The following is a 23,775-nucleotide window of genomic DNA, read 5'->3' as shown; positions in this document are numbered from 1 at the left end:
AATTTACAAAATTATGAATAAAATATGATAAAACTTCATGAACACGAAAGCATTTCCTTATTATTTATAAAAGTTGTTTGATTCCTGACTTTCATTACGTGCAAAAATATCGTTTTAATCGATGTAATTGTTGACCAAGAGTGTTAAAACTTGTGTTGAAAATTCCGAACATTGAAAATTAAATTAATCGAAGACAACAGACATAACAGGGATGCTTTGTCTAAAAAAATGTTTTATTAAAATAATTGTTGGTCTGTTTCATAAAATAAGCCTGATAGAAACATGAAATCATTAAAATATCATATAGGTATCAACAGAAATAAAGTATATTTTTATACGTAGAAACTATGAAAGCTTGGGCATTCACAGGGCTTGCTGCAAAGTCCAGTGTCTGAGTACAATCAGATGAAATAGAAAGTTTAAAAATTTTATTTAAAGCTTTTCATGGAAAAATTTTGCTGTATAATAATCGAATAGATCAGCATACCATATAAAAGCTCTATTGATTTTTACAGGAATATTAGGAAATTTGAATATTAGAAACTAAAATTTAACGTTCTTGCCAATTTCTTTTCTGTGGATAGTTTTAAAAGTTTGTATCCAAAATATCCGAAGAAAACACAGACTAGCATGTACTTGTATGCTAGTCTGTGTATTGAGATACAGGGCATTAGTAGTCCAGAATCGTAAATCGTTGACAAGTTAGAAGAACGTTCGAGGTTCTCGTATCTCCTTTTAAAACAAATAAGCCGTGGGTAAAAAGTTGAATCTTTTAGCATTTATGACGTTCAGTAGATAAGCTATCTTAAACTTTATCATATTTCGAAATACCTCCATAGGTAAAAACTTAAAACATGTAGGTTAAACTGAACCCGCTTTTATTTTCCAGGATTAATAGACAAAATAGAATTAAATAATAAAATTTTACTGTATAATTAGATAACAAACCGACGGATTTAAAAAATATCATTTTATATTCTTGTTTTATTAGATATTATACAAAAAAAATAAAATGCCTTGATCTTGATTGTTGATCATCTGGAACATTCCTTACTTTACTTCTAATTTCTACTTTTACCAATCCAAAATGTAATTTATTTTATGCATTCATGATGTAATAATTTATTTATAAAAAATTTTACATTAAGTCAAGTTAGTATTTTTTTAACTTATATTTTTTATTAAGCCTTTATATTTTATAATTAACAAAAAGAAAATGTATATTACAACCATAGCTGTTTTTGTACACGCTACTAAAGATTTGGCCCCCACAAATATTCTGCATATACATACTATAGATCTCGAAATACATTTTTTAAACAAATAAAGCCAATATTATTCGCAGGTTTTCTTTATGTGTAGGTACATAATATCTTGGCGTTTTCCCCAAATCAATTTTTATCTGTTAATCAGAGATATTTAAATTTTCCCAATAATTCTTTACAATAGGGAATGGGCATTAGTACATACATTTGATTACCTAACTTATACAACGTATGCACATAAAATTCATGCTCATGTGCAATAGAACATTCCGAACAGCCAGTGTAAGAAATCGTGTAGGAAAGTTATTATCTCATTATTCTCACGCCAAGCATGTCATCAAATTGATGCTCTCCTATACCAGCGAAGAAGGAAGCGATTTCTTTGTACTAAGATATCGAGATAAGCCCCACTTAGCTGGTAAATAAATCGTGAGTAATTAAGCCAAGCTTAATATCCTGGATGCGTCTACCTGATTAGTCTTTCATGAATGAGATACCTAGTCAGCTGTCGGGAGAGTTGGAGATTGAACGGGAATGAAATAAACCGAGAATCAAACAAAGGAACATCTTAAGATTAACGAAGTATTTTGATTATTTATTTACAGCTAATACTCGTAGATGAAGGCATTAAAATACACAAGAAAGTGATTTTTTTTATTAAAAGAGAAGTATTTGTGTTTTTATTACTTACAAAAATACTTCAATTTAATACTATTTCTGTGAGTTTAAGCAGCTGATTATTAAAAATAGGTATCAAATTGTAGTAGAGTGGGTTCGAACCGAGAAACTCTGACTCGAGAGTCCGCGACACTAACCACGGGACCACAACTCGCCAATTAATGCATAATATGACTTGTTTTAATAAAATGTGTACGATCTTGCGATGCTCCTTGTTTAAATTGTAAATAAACAAATGAGTTCACAAGCATCTACGTTGGATTGAAAGTAAGAAATATGTGGAGATTTTAAAATAAAAAAAATATATAAACACAACTTCTAAATGGAAAAAACACAGATTTGTGAACAAGTGTATGGACACACTCAAAATAAATGAAATGTGAACTTTTAAAATAATTCGAATGTAATTTTATAATTTCTTCAAACTTTTATCCGCAACCAATGGTGCATAAGGCACTGCATCATATAAACGCAGTGTTATCTTGATCGTTAACACATGAAGGAAAGGTGATCAGACTTCCACTTCAGGTACTATTGGGTAATATTGAATAAATATTAAAATGTAAAATCTCTTACAATGATTAAAGAAAATACTTGTTTTTTACCACTTGAGTTTTATTATAGACTACATGTTTCAGAAGTTAAACTTCCATCATTCAGGTCTGTATAATAATGAATGATGGAAGATGAAAGTTTAACTTCTGAAACTTGTAGTCTATAATAAAACTCAAGTGGTAAAAAACAAGTGTTATCTTTATAATCATTGTAACATGTCTTACCACAAAGTTAATGCCGAAACAATAAATAAAAATCTCTTATATTACCCCATCCTGGGATTCGAACCTGGGACCTCCAGTACGGTAACCCTAGATAGATAGTTAAAATAAGAAGTTACATTAAATGTTGCAATTATAAACTGTCCTATTTAAGCCTAACTGTAGAAACTAACTAGATACAATTTGAAAAATGGTTTTTCGAATTGACGTTTATTTTATGTTATAAGATATTTCACCATAGATAAAACGATAAAATTTAATTCAACAGTCGTGTCATACGTGCATGACAATTCAAACAAAATATAATTATTGACAAAGATAATCTATTGGGAAAAAAAAATGACCGAGGTTACCCACACAATAAGTTAGCCTTTACTGAGAAACGTAGGAGTGTTAAAATATCATATCTTGACAATAATATGAGCTTTTATTACATTATAATAATTTTAATTTATTACTCAACTTTCACATTTTCAAGGTCGTAAAGTACCTTGAACAACGATGCACGGACAATGGTGCGTAGACGGAGTATGGTAATATAGTGTGGTAATATAATATTTTATATTTTTCGTATCGTTGTGGTCTAATGTCTAAAATTGTGTGACTATTCCAGCTTCACGATCCAAAAGAGTTCCAGTTCCATTTTGGGATTCCATACAAAAATTTGGGATTTAACTATGACATTCTCCTTATCATTCATCGTTCACTTTGTGTAACTATGTATCATAGATAAAATTGATATTCATATTAATTTTTGACATCTCATCAAAGATGAAGAAGAATATGGAAGTCTGGGCATTTACGGGGCTGACTACCATCATAGGCTAATTTAAGTGATCACTTTAACACACGTGTAACATTTACCAATTCTTCTCATTATTGACAACCACACTACTTAAATTCATGGAAGTTATATGTATGTATATGACCCAATTTTGAAACATTGTTTTTGAATTACAAGAACTTCACTAGAAACATCTATTGGTGAGACGAAAGAATCTTTTTAATTAGCAGAAACTCTTTTATTAGTATGTGAGGTCCAGATTTTGTGAACAAGTATTTGGACACACACAAAATGTTGTAAAATTGAAATTACTTCTATTCGGTAGGGAAAAATTCTTTTTCAAAGGTGTTTCAACTGGATTTGAAACGTGTCTCGTTCTTCCCTTTTTTTATGAAAGCATCCCAGGGCTTACAATCTGGCATATGGCTGGCTTAAGCGATCACTTTATGCACTTGTGTAACGTTCACCATCCTGCACATTATTGAGCATCCATGTGTTATTATTTTTTTAATCTTGAATTTATGCAATGGTCTTAGATGCTTAAATATATAATTATAACGGTTTGAAGAAATTGCTGCCAAAAAATAACTAACAATAAAATAATGTCTGACTAATGTACCAAAGCGCGTACAATAAATTTTAAAAGAAAAAAACTAAAATCATTAATAGAAACGACCTTTGAAAATCTTGTTTTCTAACTATTACTAAAAAAAATGGTCATAAAAAGTGGTCATTTGGAATTTTTCGTATGTACAAAACATTGAAATTGTTTTTTACCACTTGAGTATTAATATTTTGTTACGACTATTTTCGGAAGCTACAAATGCTTACGAAACTAGCCGTAACAAACACATATCAAAAAATTAAATCATGTTTTCAGGCGTTTCTCAGTATGTGAATATAATCCGGGGTTCAGATCTTGCATACAAATAAAAGGGTCTCTACTAAATAAAAGCTTTCCTCAATTCAACAAAGATGGTTGTTGTGAACTCATATGTATCGTGTCACGAGATTGATCAATCTATATGATGTAAATGATGTCAATCATGGATACAATTAGTGAATGTTGCACATGTGTAAAGTAATCACTTAATCAGCGTATGATAGATCGCCAGCTCTGTAAATATTCAGATTTCCATATTCTTCTTCATCTTTGTTGAGATGTCAAAATGTAAAAATATAATGCTTAAGTGGAAAAAAACATTTTTTTTTCAAATTTCATCAAGTCTTACAACAAATTGAATGCCGAAACAATAAACAATAAAACTGATCGAATTTAATTTAAAGTTTTAATAAAACATTCAGAGGTTTAGCACAGTTTAAAACAAGCCATTAATTAACCAGTCTATTGGAGTTAATTCAATTTGTTGGGTTTTTTATAGAAGCTCTAAAAAAATACGGAATCGTGTTGTTATTTGGCAAACGTCCTTCATCGACCTCGGCAACAAGCGACTGATACATGTCGTGACTATAAAAAGGATACCCTTGCATATGTGCAATGTATTCGTATCGCTGGCAACAATATTAACAGATTTTATACATTTTAAAAACCTACTTCTGAAACCAGGTCAATGGCTTTAGCAGTGTTAAATTCATTTTACAGTACCACGATTTAAAGAGTACGTAATAAAGCTGTGAGACAATTTAGAGGTAGTTAGTTTTTAGTCACGTTTACTCAATTAAACAATTCCAATTCGTTAAAATGTTCTGCTGTTTTCTTGGATTTACGAGAACATTCAGCTCCTATATAATTTTCTCGGGGAACAAATTGTTTTCTTTGAATTTCGAGCGATATTTTTATAATGAAGTCGATAATAATTCAGACGAGTTTTATTCTTTTATATGCTCCACATACTTATTTGCTGCATATGATACTCTATATATGCAGCTAAACTTTAAACTAGAGATGTGTCTAGCTATTACTTTTACGGTTACTCAATTAGGATGGTACTGTTTTTTTTTTGTTTAAATATCTTTTTAGCTTACGTTTTACAATGTTGAATTGTTAAGTATGCGATACTCAACCAAATTTGTGGACTGATTTTTGCACTTCGACTGATTAAATTCTAAAACCGTATTAATGAAAAGCTCATTTGAAAGATATCGTAATTTTTGTTGATTTTGTCTTTTTTTCTCGATTGCCTTTCACTGCTTCATAGTCATTAATGTACGTATAATTTAATATTAATATGTATAACGCCGTAGGTTGAAATTGTTTTCCTTTAAACATTAATCTTTATTGTTCAATAAAACAGGGGTGTAAAGCATATTTTTTTCGTGGTTGGATGTAAATAATTATATTAGAATAATACATTGCTATATTTTAATGTCTCAAATAAAACAACAGGGATACACTTGCACCGCTAGGTTACGGATATACGCGCTGTATAAAAATTTCTATTTTACATTTTTTTGAGTATTCTTAAAAAAATAAATTTTGAAATTTGTTCCTTTGCTTGATTCGTAATATGGTTAACTTATGCAAGATATTTGATATTTAATCAAAATCAAGAAATCTATTATTAGACTCGATTACATAATTGATGTTAACTTGAAGTTGTTGTAATTTAATGACGAGTTTGCCTGCGAGTAACTTTCGTACGTGTTGAAAAAATATTATTTTCCTAAAGTTCACAATATAAATAGCTTGATTAGTACAAAAAAATGTTTTCACTCACGTATTTTTTGCTGAAAATGAACCTCTTGTTATACTAAAATATTAAATAATTGACGTTGCGTGCAGACTTGAACTTAACAAAAGTTAGACGTAATTATAGTTTTCACCACGAGGTATTTCTCGTGAGGATTATTATTAATTTTGGCGGGTTATCTCACGAAACCAGAATCTCTTAAAAACATATGATGAGCATTCTAATAAGGTGGCATCAATAATGATGTGATTATGAATTACGTATATTTTCATTCTTTAATTTCACAATATATAAAAGGTTGAGGCAAGAATAAAAAATATTGATTAAATAATTTCTCGAATATTTTTCGCAGATACTTAGGGGTACATTTTATAAACTTTATAAAATAAAACGATATTGCTTTGACCAATTTTTATTGGTAGACTTTATCCGCCTGGTTTTGACAAGAACCTTGTCATCATCAGGGTCTATGTACTAAATAATCCCTAAGGGTTAAAAAATAACACTTGTGAGCAAAATTATCTACAAATTTAATCACACATAATATTGTTATAACACATAATATGTTGATAAGGAAAAAATAAGAAAAAAAAGAAATCTCGGACATAACGAATCTTTCAATTGGTTTTGCAATTCAAACGTTGTATTTCAGTTAAAACTCCAGTTTGGTTTGTGATTTATTATTCCAAGGATTGTAAGGAATATTTATAATATTTAATGCATTTTCATGCTATCAAGAATGTGAATATATCACTCCGAATATAAAATGTAAGAAGAAATATATACAGATAAAAATTACTTAGAACAAATGTGTTGTATCATCACGACACGTTTTAATTTGTATTTTTTATATTTTATTCAAAATATTTTACAAAACAACTTAAATATCGTGCTGCAATTGGCTTCACGGCTTATCTTAAATTCCAAATTGGAATCACGGCTAATCTTAAATTTTATAAGTGACACCTCATTCCACTAAGCGAACACCACTAAATGCAAGGTTGAATTAATATTTCCAATTGTCATGAGATCTAGATTCCGTCGTGGCTCATTCGACTTTGATGGTGTTATAAATATATTTTGAGTACAACATAGCACTTTATAAACGCGGATGTTATTATTATAATGATTGAGTTATCGCGACCTTGTGTAGTAAACAAGATAAAAATCATAGATTATTAATAACTGGGTACATAAACCCTTCGCATAAAACACATAAGAAGTGCTTTTTGCGAGTAGTAAGTGAAACAGTCTACCTTAGTTTTTCAAACATATTTGAAAAAATTAAACATTATTTAAAAAAAAATATTTTTTAAACTTATACTGTACAATAAATAATAGGGGTTTTTAAAATATATTATAAGAATACAAAAGTAGTTCAATCAAGACTTATTTGAATATGCTTTTCATATTAAAAAAAAGTATTTCATTTATTGTTCGCAACTAGACCTGAAGATGGAAGCGTAGCTTCCGAAACTAGTGGTCATAAATAAACTCAAGTAGTAATAAAACAATTTTTTTTTAAATAATTTAAAAAAAGTTAATTTTGAAAATAAATTTTCCTTTTTTTGACATCTGATCTTAGATGAAGAAGAATATGGAAGTCTGGGAATTTATATCTTGCTTAAGTGATCACTATATTCACGTGTAACATTCACCAATTCGACAACCAAGCTAGTAAATTTTTTGGAATATGTTTAAAATTTAATTTTTATATTAAATATTAAACATATTACGTATTAAATATTTTATCAAACTATCGGTACCTGGCCGAGCTTTGCTGTGGCTCACTCTAGTTAAATGGACAAGAAACAAAATAGAAAGTATGCCAAGTTTTCCTCGTATTTTTTTGTTATAACTTTAAAGATAAATAATATGGAATTATTTATTTCGTAGGACCTCCTCACCGTTAACATTGGCAAGCTGATCTTAGAGTCTGCGCCAATGTTGCACGCATTCTCGTCCTACTGCGTGCGCCAGGGATCTGCCTCCATGCTGCTCTCCAGCTTGGAGAAGGAGAAGGAGCTGCTGAGGATCTTCCTCAAGGTCTCTCAAATGGAGAATACCGTCCTCAGAAGGATGAACCTCAATTCCTTCTTGATGGTAAGTTTATTGCATCCCCTGAATAATTTTTCTCAAATTCAGGAACTACAGTGGCCTCGGCAGCGCTTACATCCCCATAAAAAGAGTGTCAATGGGCGAGAAATGCCACTCAAAAGAGTTGTTTTTAATGTAATATTGGTGTCTTAAGCACTTGTAAGCGAGGGTATAACTGACTATCCTACCCGATCTTCATGTGTGAATTTAAATGTTAAAAAAAATTGTGCTAAATTTGCCTTGTATATCAACAGCATTGTAAATGATATCTACGTTAAACTCCAATAAAAAATGAACCAATAAACGAGGTTCAGGCAGGATCATCGATAGTCCTCAACTTAATTTTCTTTAAACACCGTTTTCGTATTGAGAAAATAAGTTTTTCTTCGAAATAAATATATGGTTTTATAAAGAAAACACTTATTGTAAGGTAATGAGCTAAAAAATGTTTTATTTTCCCTTCAATATACGAGAAAGTAGGTATGTTAAAGAAGAAAAAAAAACTAGTGTTATAAGCGCTTGCGGGGAAGTAATTAACCCTTTAATACGTGGTACATAAAATCTTGACAAACTACAGTAAATTATTAAATAACTTAAGTATTTATTAATTTCATTAATAATTTTAGCTATGTTGTATATTTTGGTAGAACGTACATGATTTTGATGGCAGTTCTGTGTAGGGTAACTTTCTTAAATAATGTAACATAATCTAAAATATCATCATAACTCGCTCTCTAGTAAAAGGAGTTTAAGTCTCAAAGATATTTAATCCCAGCATAAATTTATTTACATGCACTCAGTACGACGAGATCGTTTAAAAATGAAGTCGGAAGTGCATCATGCAGGTAACGCTAACGATATTTTATGCTTTTAAATCTTTTGAACTTTCAAGTCAAAGAATCACTCTTCCGCTGCATATTTAATATGTTTTCCAATTTGAGAAACATAATTGAATTTTTTAAAGAAACCCATTCGCTTTTTATTTAAATAATAAAAAAATAATACGATAAAAAAAAAACACCAATATGTTTAAAAAAGTATGAATCATTTTATGTATTACATTGATATCTCAACGAAGAAGAATATGGAAGTCTGGGTATTTACAGGGCTTGTAAGCTCTCATGCAATAATTTGAGTAGTTTAGATGTCAATCATGAGAAGAATGGTGAATGTTTTGCGAGTGTACAGTGATTACTTTACCAACCTACGATAGGTCATAAGCCCTGTAAATACTCAGAATTCCACATTCTTCTTCATCTACGTTGAGATTTCAATGCAAAAAAAGCTTCTCAGTAGAGAAAATCCGAATTTGTATTTGGATACATTCAAAATATTGTTCACATTTTATGTAGGTATATTTAGGTGAGTATTTCTAGATACAACGATTTTTAATATCCTCCGCCATCATACTTTACTGGCTTTCTATCGATGTAACAAACACCCTCTATATAAGTATTTGTTCTATTTGATTTCCAATGAAGGATAAAATATTATCAATCCAAAACAGTTTTATTTTAAACTGTTGCTATTTTAAGCTAAGACAAAAAAAATCATAGAAAGAAGTTACTAACTATGGTACATTTTAGTTGAAATGACTGGAAAGCAAAGGTCATATAACTAATGGCCAGTCAAATAAAATCCTCTCAACAATATTTAACAAGGTCGTAAATACGTATACCAAGGATTTAAATACCACTTTAGGTAAGAGGATTATCCATGTCACAAATAATAGAGCGCTATCCAAATATTTTCATAGAATATTAAATAAACCCTTCTGTACAGCTCGGCTTAGAAGACACACATGTTTAAGCTTCAATAAATTACTGACGACTTTAGAAAGGCAGAGAATACTATTTCAACATTAAATTCCTCTAGAAAATTTAACGAGGACTTAAAGAAGTTCCATTGTCGAAGGCCAACTCGTTTCTTCACTGTATTAAGGCAAGCTAAGGGATCAAAATCGTTTAGTTCATCATAAATATTACATCAAGTTGAAAGAGAGGAAGATCCCAAAAGTCGGTTTGAGAAATACACGCTCTAATGGTATCTTTAGTGGTCGTATACATTACAAAATATTTAACAGTGTTACTCGCAAGGTTTTAGTAGTTCAAAGGTCACTCACAAATATTGAGTTAAGTCTCGAGTGAAGACGGTGGGCGGAATAGAAATCGTTTTCAGGATAAATATATGTATAAGACTCTTCTGGGTCGAACTGTATCACCTTGAATAAATCATCATTAATTCATAGGTTGGGGAAAGGATCGTTACTCTTGGAATGCGTTATCCATTTTACATAATAACGTTGTATGGTGGTTGTTTTTTAGAACCGCAAGGTTCTAAAAAAACATACGTGTTACATTCAAAGCCGGTTAGTATTTCAAAAAAGTGAAATAAGTGACAGGCGTTGTGGCGTAGTTGGATATTCTGCGAAACTGGCGTCGCGGATTCGATTCTCGCTAATCGCAAAAATATTTTTTTTTTCAATTGGTCTAGGTATTCGTGATATATATATATTTTACATTTCATTTTCTTATCCTTACTATCCTACCTGTAGAAAATCCTGAAAAACGAGAGTAATTAAGGATTAAATTTTTTGAAAAAAAATCAATCAATATTTTTTTTAAAACGACGTATTTTAGTGGTTGCATGCATGTAACTAACGTTTTTATACCTCATATCGTTGAAATAACATAAATATTTAATTTCAAATTTATATATACATAAATAAAGTAATTTATTATTCCAAGTTTCCATTTATGCTACAGCTTTTTTATAAAAAAATACAAATGGAAAAAAAGAGAACAAATAATGAACATATCATTTTTAGTTTACTTAATAAAAATGTTTTTTATTTATTGTTTCGGCATTTACTTTGTGGTAAGACATGTTGAAGTGATAAATGAAACCCTGAAGAGGGCAAAAGGTTGTTGCCGAAACTAGTTGGTTAATAAAAATGTGAGTGGATCAGAACACAAAGTATTTTTATTTCTCGAAATAATATTAAAGAAAACCTTTGTTATTTTAACACTTGATTTTATTTATGACAACTAGTTACAGAAGCTAAGCTTCCATGAGTTTATATTTAGACCTGAAGATGGAAGCTTAGCTTCCGAAACAAGTTGTCATAAATAAACTCAAGTTGTAAAAAAATAAGTGTTTTCTTTAATAATTAAAAAAAACTTGCTTATTGAGAAGATTATTAGCTTATTAAAAGTGTATTATGTATCCATTTTGGCATTACATATAATGGCGTGATGATTTAAATAATGTATGTTTAAAAATTGGCAAACATTTTTAGGTAAAACACTTTCCCTCAAAACGCTTTCGGTATCACGAAAAATTCATCTATAACCCGATTCATAGACTAATACTGGCTATCATCTTCATTTTTAGGTCCCTGTTCAGCGAGTGACCAAATACCCTCTTCTCCTCTCCCGTTTGCACAAAGTGACCCCACCTCAGTTAGAAGGAAGGGACCTGCTGCGTCAGGCTCAACAGAAGATAGAACTGCACCTCAGCCACATGAACGCCGAAGCCAAGGACGTCACTTCCCTCAAGCTGTGGCGTCGCATCTCCAGCGGAGCGGGAGGCAGAAGAAGCAGTTCCGAGATAGACATGATCAACATCAAGTTGAGGAAAATGGCGGTGGATGTTTTGGAGTGGAATCACGATGAAGCGAGGTTTGGAAATATTCATATTTTTGTAAATATATTAAAAAAGAACTCCACCGACAAGACACACGAGGTGGCTTGGTGGGTCTCTGCAAAAAAAATTTTTTTTTTTAAATATTTAAAAAATTGTTCTTTTAATAAATGTATACAGTTTATGTTAATAAAAAAAACCTATCCACTATATTGTGGAGGCGGACAAAATTGATAATTGTGTAAAAATCAAAATTATTAAAAAATCTATTTTTTTTACTATACGCTTATTAACGTTGAATTTTTATGCAAAACCATTTTTCAATGATTATTTTAGGACAAATTTATTTGATCCCGTTGAAAATCGAACCTGGGACCTCCTGCATGGTAGTTAAATGTGCTAACTACTACACTAAAGCGGATAAAAACTGTATATAGATTTTGGCTTTCATTAAAAATTTCATTTATGTCTAATAGTACGATTATATTAATCCGTTGAATTGTAATTTTATTTTTAGATTTGCAATGGAAGGGAAACTGCTGTTCACTCAACCAAATGATAACAACTGGAGAAAGGGTCGGACCATTAAACTTACTCCAATAAACGCGTTGCTTGTAACCAATGGAAAGGTATGAAAATATTATACGCTTGAAAAATTAATGTCTTTCTTTGCTCAAGTTGATAATATTTAAATAATCTCTTGGAAGAAAAAAATATGAAAAGGATTTATTCTTTTCACTAGTACAATTTTTTTTAAACATATGTCAAGTTAAACCTGAAAATACTACTAACATTTTATTTTAAGAGATCTACTTATGTATGTTTAGAGGCGACAGTTTTTTTTCCATAACATCACATAATTCCGTTATTTAAAAAGAATACATTACTGTAAGTGATTACAATAAAAAAATATAATTGGAAGAGTAGTAGTTCATTCGTAATTTGTAATGAAACAAAATAAAAATAAAACTTGTTCGAACGAGTACAAATGGAAATCGTATTTGTGAAATCGAGTTTGGTTTTTTGCTATGTTAAAAATTATTTCCTTGTTATTGCGAACGATTTCAATGGTCTGTAACAGATGTTTGATTTTTCCAACGTGAGTTTTTAAAATAATATCAATACATTATCATTATATTTCTCTTAATAAAACAGATCACATAGTTAAACCAAAACATGTATTCTGTACTCAAAAACTGAAATTACCTTCTAAATTTTAATTCGCACTGATTTATGCTTAGCGTGTTACATCAGTTCGATGCAGTGTTAACATAGTCGTTCGTTTATTACATATATTTGTTTTATTTAATTGTTTTTTTTATTTACATAATTTTTCTTTTGTTGAATTCAATATTTTGAAAACTATCCTTTTTTAATCCAACAAAGATGGCTCTTGTGAACTCATATGTATTGTGTCGCGAGATTGATCAATATATAAAGAATTCCAAAATTTTGAGTAGGGAGTGAGGTTGTCAATCATGGGTATACTTGGTGAATGTTGAAAGTGTGTAAAGGGATCACTTAACTAACCTATTACAAGTCAAAAACTCAGACTTAAAATCTTCTTCATCTGTTAAGATATCAATAAATGTCAATAGATGTCAATAAAAAAGTCAAGTTCTGGTAATAAATCATCTACAAATTACCGCAATGAGAAAATGCTGAAAAGTTCCTGTTTGGTCCACGCTAGATTATCTCTCGTGGTCCCAACACAAATTTAAATACACAGGTTTTTTTTTAAGCTGGATAAAATATAAAATTAACTTAATGATCTAACTTAATGGCTAATAAAAAAAATACTAGTCCATCAAACATGTAAAAATTATTCTTCAAACCATAATAAGCACCCCAATAAGGCACTGCATCATATAAAAGCAGTGTTACCTTGATCGTTAACACATGATAGAATTTTGATCAGCCCTCCGCTTCAAGTACCAATTATAAGGTGACAAAATCTCAAACCACTTTAAAAAAATGTAATATAGTAACAAGAGTTTTTTTAGAAAATTAATTTAATAAAATAGACATTTCAACATTCCATTAATAATATTTATAATGCTGTTCTTTCCAATAAAGAGAATGAGCTTTTGCGCTTGAGCTTTTTTCATGAATCCTTCTATTTCGTGTCCAGCCGACGGCGGCCTACAAGCCGAGCGAGGGTCGCGGTCCGTGCTTCCCGCACAACACGGGCGTGCGCGAGGCGAGCCTGCTGCTTGTGCGCGACAAGGGCGGGCGGGCCGCCCTGCTGCGGGAGCCGCTCTACCTCGACCGCTGCGTGGTGGCGGCCGACAGCGACTGGGACGACTACTTCGAGCTGCAGGAGATCGTCTCCAAGGATACGTTCATATTCAAGGTGGGTTTTGGAGGACATCGAACATCTGTCATCCGTGTGGCAAACGACATATGACATGTTCATGGTATAGAGTTGGATGAAAATAGACTGAATGTAGTTGAAACGCGATCTCTCAGACGAATTGTGTCGGGTTGTGGTCCCGTGGTTAGTGTCGCGGACTCTTGAGTCAGAGTTTCTCGTTTCAAATCCACTCTACCACAATTTGATACCTATTTCAGTTTTTATTGTATAATAAGCCGCTTAGGCTCACAGAAACAGCATGAAATTAAAGTATTTTTGTAAATAATAAAAACACAAGTATTTTTCTTTAACCATTATCATTATTTAAACATTTGATAATTACAATTACAGACGAAAACTAGATTTGAAAAAAAACCTAAACAGAAAAAAATGTTTTTTACGGAAATAATTCCAAAACAAAATACAAGGTAATTTGGATCATAAAATAACGTTAAAAGAAAATGATCGTACATCAATTTGTATTGGTTTATTATTTAATGACTTTTTACATTACTATTTTTATAATAAAAGTAAATTATTTATTTATTTCATCGATCCAGATTGATGATTTTTTTTTATTATTAATTACTATCGAGGATTCAATGACGAGTGAATTTAAGATGAAAACTTGATTGAAAATCCGTTTTCTTTTTCACACAGTTACTGTGTGTTATTATAGAGCAACGGTTTGGGTTTAATTTCAAACTCAAGCATTTGTTGTTGGAATAAACAGAACTCGGAGCGCACGTATCTTAAGCGCCTTAAGCTGCGTTCAACGCAAACCAATCATCTGCAAGACTAAGCTGTTTGCATAGCAGCAAGAATCCAGGCGCTCTTCTTGGGGCGTACATACCATAGGATTCAAGTACCTACATACCTACATATAATAGTACTGGCAAGATTAGATTTATTTAACTGATATTGATGTATTTTATTTATTTGCTAATTAAATATTTAATAAAAATAACAACGTAGTATTTTCTTTTATAATTACTTTTCTATTCACTCATTAAACAGGAGATATCTATTTCTTTAATCAAAGCATTTTTAAACCATGCCATCACCGGTTAAAATAGCTGTTACGAAGAATAAAAAGAAGCATTAGTCATGTTTTCATTAAAATCGATTAAAATGTAATTTAAAGTTTTATCAACTTTGTGGTATAAACATGATGATTTATATATTGTATAAAAATAAAATGCTTACAGAAGACCATTTTCGAGTTCAAGTATGTAAATACGACTAGTTTCGACAGTTAAAGATGTGCACATCTAAAAATGAAAATAATAACTAATAACAGAAAATGCAGCTTGAATTTTCACATGTTGATGAGAAGTTCTGTAATTTTCGAAACTAGTCGTGATTACATTAATAATCTAAAAGTGTCCCAATACAAGTTTTTACTATTGCATTATATTAAAATCAATAGAAAATGTTAGAATGGTAGCATATAGAAGCATTTGATAAAATACAGTATTTGAATACTAAATTGGACGCTTTCAACATGAGATGATGGATAGCGGTTAACGATAAGCGGTTTAAAGCAAAAAATGTCATTGTACTTTGATAGGCATGAAAATAATGAATTTGCGTACCAATTTGAATTTATCAGTCTTGTGACTTGTTTATATTTGTTTGATATCGTTAATTTGGACCAAACTGAGTTAAAAAATAAATAAAAAGTTTTTCTTAACGTACACGTTTCATATTATGCTTATGCGATCCAAAAATAATGGCATTATGTAAAGTAGACCCTATTGGCGTAAGTAAAACTTCTTTGGGGTAGCTTATAAATATACTCTATTTTGTTACAGGCTGAGGACAGTACCCGCACGAAGCAGTGGTGCCAACAGCTGCAGTATCACTCCCAGGGCATGGGCGCGTGGAGAAAGAGAAGAAACGCTCTTGCCAACATTATGATCAATGGCATGATGACCCGAAACTAACCACCACCAAGCAGTGTCGTTCATTAACCAAAGATCCGTCACAGTCAAGAGAAAAGTTTCAGAACGAGAAACCAATTTTAAATACACGTTTTTCTTAACAAGCAATGGAATAATTTAAATATGCGTTTTTTTAACATAATAAAACCATGAATTGTCACAATTAAATCTTAAAAAAGCTGTAAAACAATTAAATATGATAAAACTCTGAAGTTAGCCCTCATATTTATTGAATGATCGTTAAAAATGTAACAAACAAATATTTATTTATAAATAAGGGTCATTCTTACATATTCGGACAAAAAAGAGGAATATATGAATTTGGTGTCGTCTTCACCAAATAATTTTTTTGTAAAGACAAATTCTTCTTTATGACTCTATTTCGAATTCAAAAGAGGCATTTTTTCTTCTTAACCTTACCCTTACCCGAACCCACTTTGGTACATAGGGCACTGCATCGTATAGATGATTGTTAGATTAATCGTTAAATATACAAAGAAAAGGTGTCATAAATAAAAAATAATCACATTTTGATCCTCCTGGGAACCGAACTTGGGATACCAGTATACTTAGGAAGTAGACCAAATTTGAGAGGGTTTTAATACAAAGCTTGCCATGATTACATGTAAGTAAATGTATTGAGATCAGACGTAAGAAACAAACAAAGAAAACATCAAAGAAAAAAAATATCAAACCAAAAATAGTACTTTGAGAGAAGCTTTTTAGATGAATAAATATTTTGAAATACATGTTGGGCTGAAAATTCAACCCACATCGGCTTTAACTAAATCTCAAGTTACATCCTGTATATTCTATTGTATGAACTTTATTGTATCGTAAAAATAAAATAAAAGGATCCAATTCATAACAAAATTTGTATTAAACGTAAAGATTTTTATGAAAATCTTCTTACAGGTATTTCAACCCTCCTGTTGGCCGGGAAACAATTTCTACCACGTAACGATAAAAATGTATAACGGCAGAGGGAGGGGAGTATAAAAGGAAATCTCGAACATAAATATTGTTTCGGCAGAGCGGCCAGCTTATACCGAGAACCTTCCACAAATCCCTTCAGGACTATTACTTGAACTAGTGGAAGGATTGGGATGTCGACTTAGATATAATATGATCGTCCAGACCCGTACACATACGTATATACTCGTCTTTATACCGATCCGATGTTGCAAAGTAAGATATATTAGTACTTTTGTCTGTTGGAAATATTTACTCGTCGTATCGTAATTGCTTTTGTTTCTACCAAATCGTTTTCCAACTTATAAGAACTGTTATAAAAAAGTATTTTACTATTTATAGAATTAAACTTCAACCTTTCAAAGAGCTCCCTTTTATTTGAGGGCCCTTTGATCTCGAGAGGTTTATTTTTTTTTGGGAAAATTAAACAAGTCTTTATTTGATCTGACTTTGATTTCACAACCAGCTTGTATTTGAAAACGGGCAGTAAAATTGTTTAGCGGCGTAGGCGAGTCACATAGTACCTACCTGTATCAATTCTTCTCTCTCCGGTGTATTTGTGATCCCACACACGAGTATCATCTTCCGAAGATTTGGAAATTTTCCGAGACATTTATTTATTGCTCACTGAATGGAAACAAAAAGTCGGTCCATCGGAATCCATTACCTGAAATATGAGGTGGATTATTTCCTTAGGATTTCGCAATAAATTCATTGGTATTTCGGGACGTTTTGTATATTGTTTTACTAGGAAATTATATTAAGGAAGAATTGTGATACAAAGAAATACGATACATTATTTTATTAAATGATTCCATTACTTGTTAAAAACATACGTTTTCTTACATTTCACTCCTAAAAACGCACATACTTTTGTTAATCAAATTAAAATAAATCATCGTTAGAACATAAATGTTACATTTTAATAAATATAACATTCAAAGTAATAATGTATTTTAAAAGAGTGTTGTCAGTATAAAATAGTTACTATTTTAGAGTAATTATGATATTTTTTGTAGAATCTTTGAGCAACAGCTTTAGTTCAATATGTAGCTGTGATATTTAATAACATAATTTGGTGGTGGATGTAAAACATAAAAAATATTATCTTAATATTTATAGCCTTAGAAACTAATGTATATTTTTAAATCAAGGTTCTAAATGTATCATAAAAATGTAAATTACTGTAGAATACGTTTGAAATAGACTCCATTTAAATTTTCCGAAATATTTTGAAATAGGTATAAGAGTGTTTTACGATTAATTTATTTATAAATATAAATGTTACATTTTATTGAAAATAACTTGTAATTTATGAATACAATATAAACAGTAGATTAAAAAGATTTCTTTTAGAATTACAATAATTTGTACTTAGGTATAAAAAATATGAATGTTATTTGTGTAACATATTGTAGTATTACTAAGTACCTAATGTATTTTAAATTACCATCAATAAAAAGATTTTAAAAAACATACATGTTTATTTTTCCTACTCTTATGTATTTCCTATACATATTGGTTTTTGTTATTGTGTTTGAAAGTTTTCTTTGAAACACATTACTGCAAAGGATTAGTACATTATTTGCACTTCATACTTTTTTAAATATGGCCCTTAAGTCAACGTATAAACAAAATACACATAGAAATGTATGATTTTCTTGTGATAAGTTTTTTTGGCTTCACGGGTGTCAGATAATTTAAATTGAAATAATAACAATAACAATAATTACATTAAACTTATTTCAATAATGCCATTTTTACAAAAAATCTTCTCATGGATGCTGTTATTTATTTTTTTGACATTTACTTTGTGGTATGACATGATTAAATTACAAATAAATCACATGTTTTTTACCAATTGAATGTTATATTTTGTTATAACTAGTTTCGGTGCTTTCATCTACAGGTATAAATATAAACTAAATGTAAGGGCCAAATAATAAATAAATTTAAAAAAATTAAAATATCCAAAAAAACTTGGATTCTTTAACAATCTAATAAATATTATAATATTTCCAAATTTCTTACCCCTGCTTTCCATGTTCCCGTTATTTCAAACCCTACCCCCTTACTTACCTTTACCATCACTCCTCACTTATAATCCCATCCAACTCTATCGTTTTTATTCGTAATAATGGTTTAGTTAATATTTTTACTTGTAGATGGAATCATCTAAAGCTACCTAAACGAGTCGTCATAAAATATATTAGTCAAGTGGTAAAAATAGTTTTATTTCTAATTTACTTTATCTTATTTTTTGCATTATATAAAAAAACTTACTATAATATACATATATATTCGAAGATTTTAATGTTATTAACAAATTATTATTTCCAAAAAAATACTATTGCTTAAGAATATGGCTTTGAATTTATGATAAAATACTAATTTAATAAGAATTCTACGAAATATCCTACATACCTATCATAAACAAGGTATAAATTGAAAAGTAAGTTAATTTATTTCCAATTTGGTTGTTCACAACACTATTACATTATTGCCTCCTATAAATTGGATCATAAAATATCTTCTGATGATAAACAGATATCTGAGAAAGTAGTAAGATCTTAAATTCTTTTTGATTATTTTCGTAAGATGGCGCTTTAACATAAAACAAAAAGCTCTCTATGAATCCGAATTTTAATTTTTAAATTGTAAATTGATTTTCGAGGAATCATAATATTAATGACAGATTCTTTTACAATATGAATATTGAAAACTTCCTTTAGACTGTTGTTTAGAATGTCGTAGAAATATAAACTTCAATTTTTCTTTTTCTTTTGTAATTTACAACGTTTATAAATGTATTTATGTAGGTTTTTTTCAATAATACCAGTCTTCTATTGGATGCCTTTGTCAAATAGAAAATTAAACTTCTTTTCAATATGCGTCACTTGGAGATAAAAAAACTAGATTTTTTTAAAATCTTTACATGGGAAGTTAAAATGTTTGTTTTTGGTAAAATTCATTGTATGTATTTGAAAAACAATTTTTAGACAGTTTCATTCTTAAGGAAAACAATCAGACAAAATAATAGACGAGATAATATTTACTTAATATAAATTGAAAAAACGACAAAGTATTGGGTATTTTTGAAAAATTATATATTCAAACTGACTCTAGATTTCTAACATTACCTACAGTTAATATATCAAAACACACACACACATATATATATATATATATATATATATATATATATATATATATATATATATATATATATATATATATATATATATATATATATATATATATATATATATATATATATATATATATATATATATATATATATATATATATATATATATATATATATATATATATATATATATATATATATATATATATATATATATATATATATATATATATATATATATATATATATATATATATATATATATATATATATAAAGGTGCATGAACTTAAATTAAATTAATGCAATATGGAAGTTCTATAAGATTGCAGAGTGTGTATTTATTATTGAATGATATTAATAAATAAAAAAAGGTTATAAACTCACTCATCGATATAATTTATCGAGACCTTTACTTTATTTTGTGATTGAATGCTTCATGTGCAACACCCAGTATTATGCTAAAATATTATGCTGTATAATATACAAAGGCAATTAAAATTTCATTAAACGTTTTATTTCTTCCTAGAAACATGAATACAATATCTAAAATAACGATGATAAAATTTAAACGGCATTGCAATTGCACGTAGACAAATTATAAAATCTATGGTGATTTCATCATCACCTTGAGAAAAGATGACTTAAATAATAAATGTGACACAAGGTTGTGCGTGATTTACTATGAGACATTTAAACTTTTCGATTTGATCACTAGATTATACTAAACTTATTTAAAAATGTTATCAGGGAAACAGCAGCGTGTTAGGTTAACTTAGGTTAGGTTTTGATGTTGTTTTAATTTCTTAGTTCTCTATTGATAACAAAATTTAAAAAATTTAACTTCTTAAACTTATCCGCACCCAAAAGGGCAAAGGGCACCGCATCGTATTAACGCTGTGTTATCTTGGTCGTTACTTACAAGGTGATAATTTTTGCGCTTCAGGGTAATGTGTATTAAATAAATATGAGGGTGTAAAATCACGAAAATTTATTTTCACGTCCCCTGGGAATCGAACCCGAGACCTCCAGAACGGTAGCCAAACACGCTAACCACCACGGAGGCGGATATTCGTTTTTAGAACTACCAAGCTTAGAGAACTACTGACGTTCTCATCAAAAGGTGAAAATACCATCTCAAACTGCAAAAAAATAACTTATTTTCAATTTTTTGAAGCATTCATTTAAAAAAATATTCAGTGGTTATTATTTTTTATGTTGTTTTAATTTAGTTGTAAAATTTATATATATTTATTAAAGTATTGAAAAAATATGGAAGCTTTAGTCGTAAACCTCGAGTAATGGTTTCCGAACTTATTTAAGTAGCAACTGGGTAGTTTTATTTGTCCAGCGATTATCCATTTCACGAGTGGCGTGGCCTAATTTAAGCCTCTTAGTATCCTTTGTGATACCTTCTACCGTTGATGGGATTGGAATTCATTCGCCGTGCTTTCGGATCTTTGGAATTATACTATCTCCTTATACGAGCTTTCATAATGAAAACATAAAGGTTAAATTATAAGGACATATTACCATCATCTTTAAAATTTCTATTCAAAATTAAATTAAGTAATTGTTTTAAAAATTTTATTTTAAAAAAGGGTTTTAATTTTATTTAATATTTCGATGAGTTATTTAAAGTACATTGAATGTGGCAAATTACCGTTGAATTGTAACCAGTCTACTACATAAAAATATCCAATAGTACATTTTTCGGTTTTGTTTTTTCAAAGAAAGTTTTCATATTCAATTAAAAACAATTATAAAAAAAACGTATTGATAGCTAAGTTTTATTAAAAATATCAACTGAATTTTAATTTAAAAAAAAGTTACACTGATAGGTTACAGTGATGGTGTTCAATATCCATAAAATAAAAATTCTTCTCATTTAGTATGACTACAAAAAAAAACTTTAATATAACCGATTTAATAAAATTTATATTGTAAATTTCTTCCTACTTGACCCATATCTCTACCCAAATAGTAAACAAGGCACCGACGTTGTTACATACCCGTAGTTCTTCAAGAATATGTAAGTTGAATATACAAGACACCGGGGATATGCCGAGTCACATGAGGATAAATTTCTAATAAGCAGACGAGAACCAACGTATTATTTTTTTTGATTTGGCAATAACTTTATGAAAAAATGTGATCACTTAAATATATTAAACAAAATTTATTGTAAAAAGAAACATTGTTTGATTGAAAATAAACATTTTATCATAATGAAATAGAGTTAGTGTAAAATGTGTATTTTCATCCAAAAGTTCATACGTTTAAACCGGGAGATGGAAATATCTGTAGTTTTTGAAACTAACGATATAATACCTAAAGTGGTACAAAAAAGTTTTTATTTATAATTAAATGAAATTTCCACACAAATCGCAAATAATAAAAAATTTGATTACTCTAGATCGAAGTAAGACCCTTATAATGTATTCACATTTAAAAAAAAAAAAAATTGAAAGAAAAAAGTTATAAAAAAAAAGTAATATATAAAGTAAATCGGGTAGATAATACAAGAAATTGTGTATTTAACCAGTAGGTGTGGATTATTTATACTAGTTAGGTAAAAGGTTTTTTGGGGTAGATTAATCTTGGTATTTTAACCGCAAGATAATGATCACAAAGGCAATACAAATTGTACATTTATACGAAATTCACCTCATAGAAGACGGTTGAACCGCCAACCGCCTAACTAAACGTTACAGAAATATCGGTAATTAAGGGTTTTGTCTGATTTAAGCTTCTAGCTATTCTCGGAAGAAATGCTTTTAGTTTCAGTTTATTTTTAGTTTCTTCGCAAACAAAACGGAAACAGCGAGAAGGTTCTAGATACCTCAACGAAGTGAACGTTCTCTGTTTTACTTTTCTAGAATATTTCTTGTACTACTTTGCACTATACGAACGAACATTTTTAGTATTTGTATGAAGGTATTTAAAAATGTCTCATTACTTAAAAGTCGAGTCTGGACATTTAGTGGGTTTTTGACTTGTCATATGCGGATAAAGGTTTCATCTATTATTACTTCATGTACTAATATTAACAAAAAAGGTAGTCACATTGTAATTAATAAAAAAAAAACAATGTACAAAGGTATATTTATCTTCTAAGCCATAGGTATAGAAACCAATGGAGCAGAAGGCACTGCATTGTATAAACGCAGTTTCATTTTGATCAATAATTATATGAAGGTAAGGTGATCAATCCTGCGCTTGAGACACCAGTCTTGGGTGATATCAACTATGGGACATTTATTTTTACCCCCCTAGGAATCGAGCACGGACTTTTGGTATGGTAGCCAATAGCGCTAACCACTACACTACGGTAAGAATTCAACTATTTTTGCTATTTTCCTACCTATAATTCTTTAACCCTTAGTCCCTTCACTTACATCATCTGTATCCCATCAAATACATATATTTTTTCCCTTATTCATGAATCCGCAAGGAAAGAATGATTAT

General features: G+C 29.7%; 1 protein-coding gene across 2 annotated transcripts in view; it reads left to right on the top strand.

Annotated features, from left to right (window-relative positions):
- RhoGEF64C (Rho guanine nucleotide exchange factor at 64C) overlaps positions 1–16,876 on the top strand; it is a 219,296-nt gene extending 202,420 nt beyond the window's left edge. For both annotated transcript variants that reach the window (XM_088263029.1, XM_088263038.1), the window contains 5 exons: positions 8,051–8,257; positions 11,645–11,931; positions 12,411–12,522; positions 14,025–14,246; positions 16,061–16,876. In XM_088263029.1, the coding sequence (XP_088119155.1) occupies positions 8,051–8,257; positions 11,645–11,931; positions 12,411–12,522; positions 14,025–14,246; positions 16,061–16,192 (960 nt within the window). In that variant the 3' untranslated portion in view covers positions 16,193–16,876. The remainder of the gene's footprint in view (positions 1–8,050; positions 8,258–11,644; positions 11,932–12,410; positions 12,523–14,024; positions 14,247–16,060) is intronic.
- The last annotated feature ends 6,899 nt before the right edge of the window (positions 16,877–23,775 follow it).

The sequence above is a fragment of the Brachycentrus maculatus genome, unplaced genomic scaffold, assembly GCF_059751285.1.
Source record: "Brachycentrus maculatus isolate JH-2025_06_01 unplaced genomic scaffold, ASM5975128v1 h1tg000012l, whole genome shotgun sequence".
NCBI classification, from domain to species: Eukaryota; Metazoa; Arthropoda; class Insecta; order Trichoptera; family Brachycentridae; genus Brachycentrus; species Brachycentrus maculatus.
This window is presented reverse-complemented; position numbering and strand designations above follow the sequence as displayed.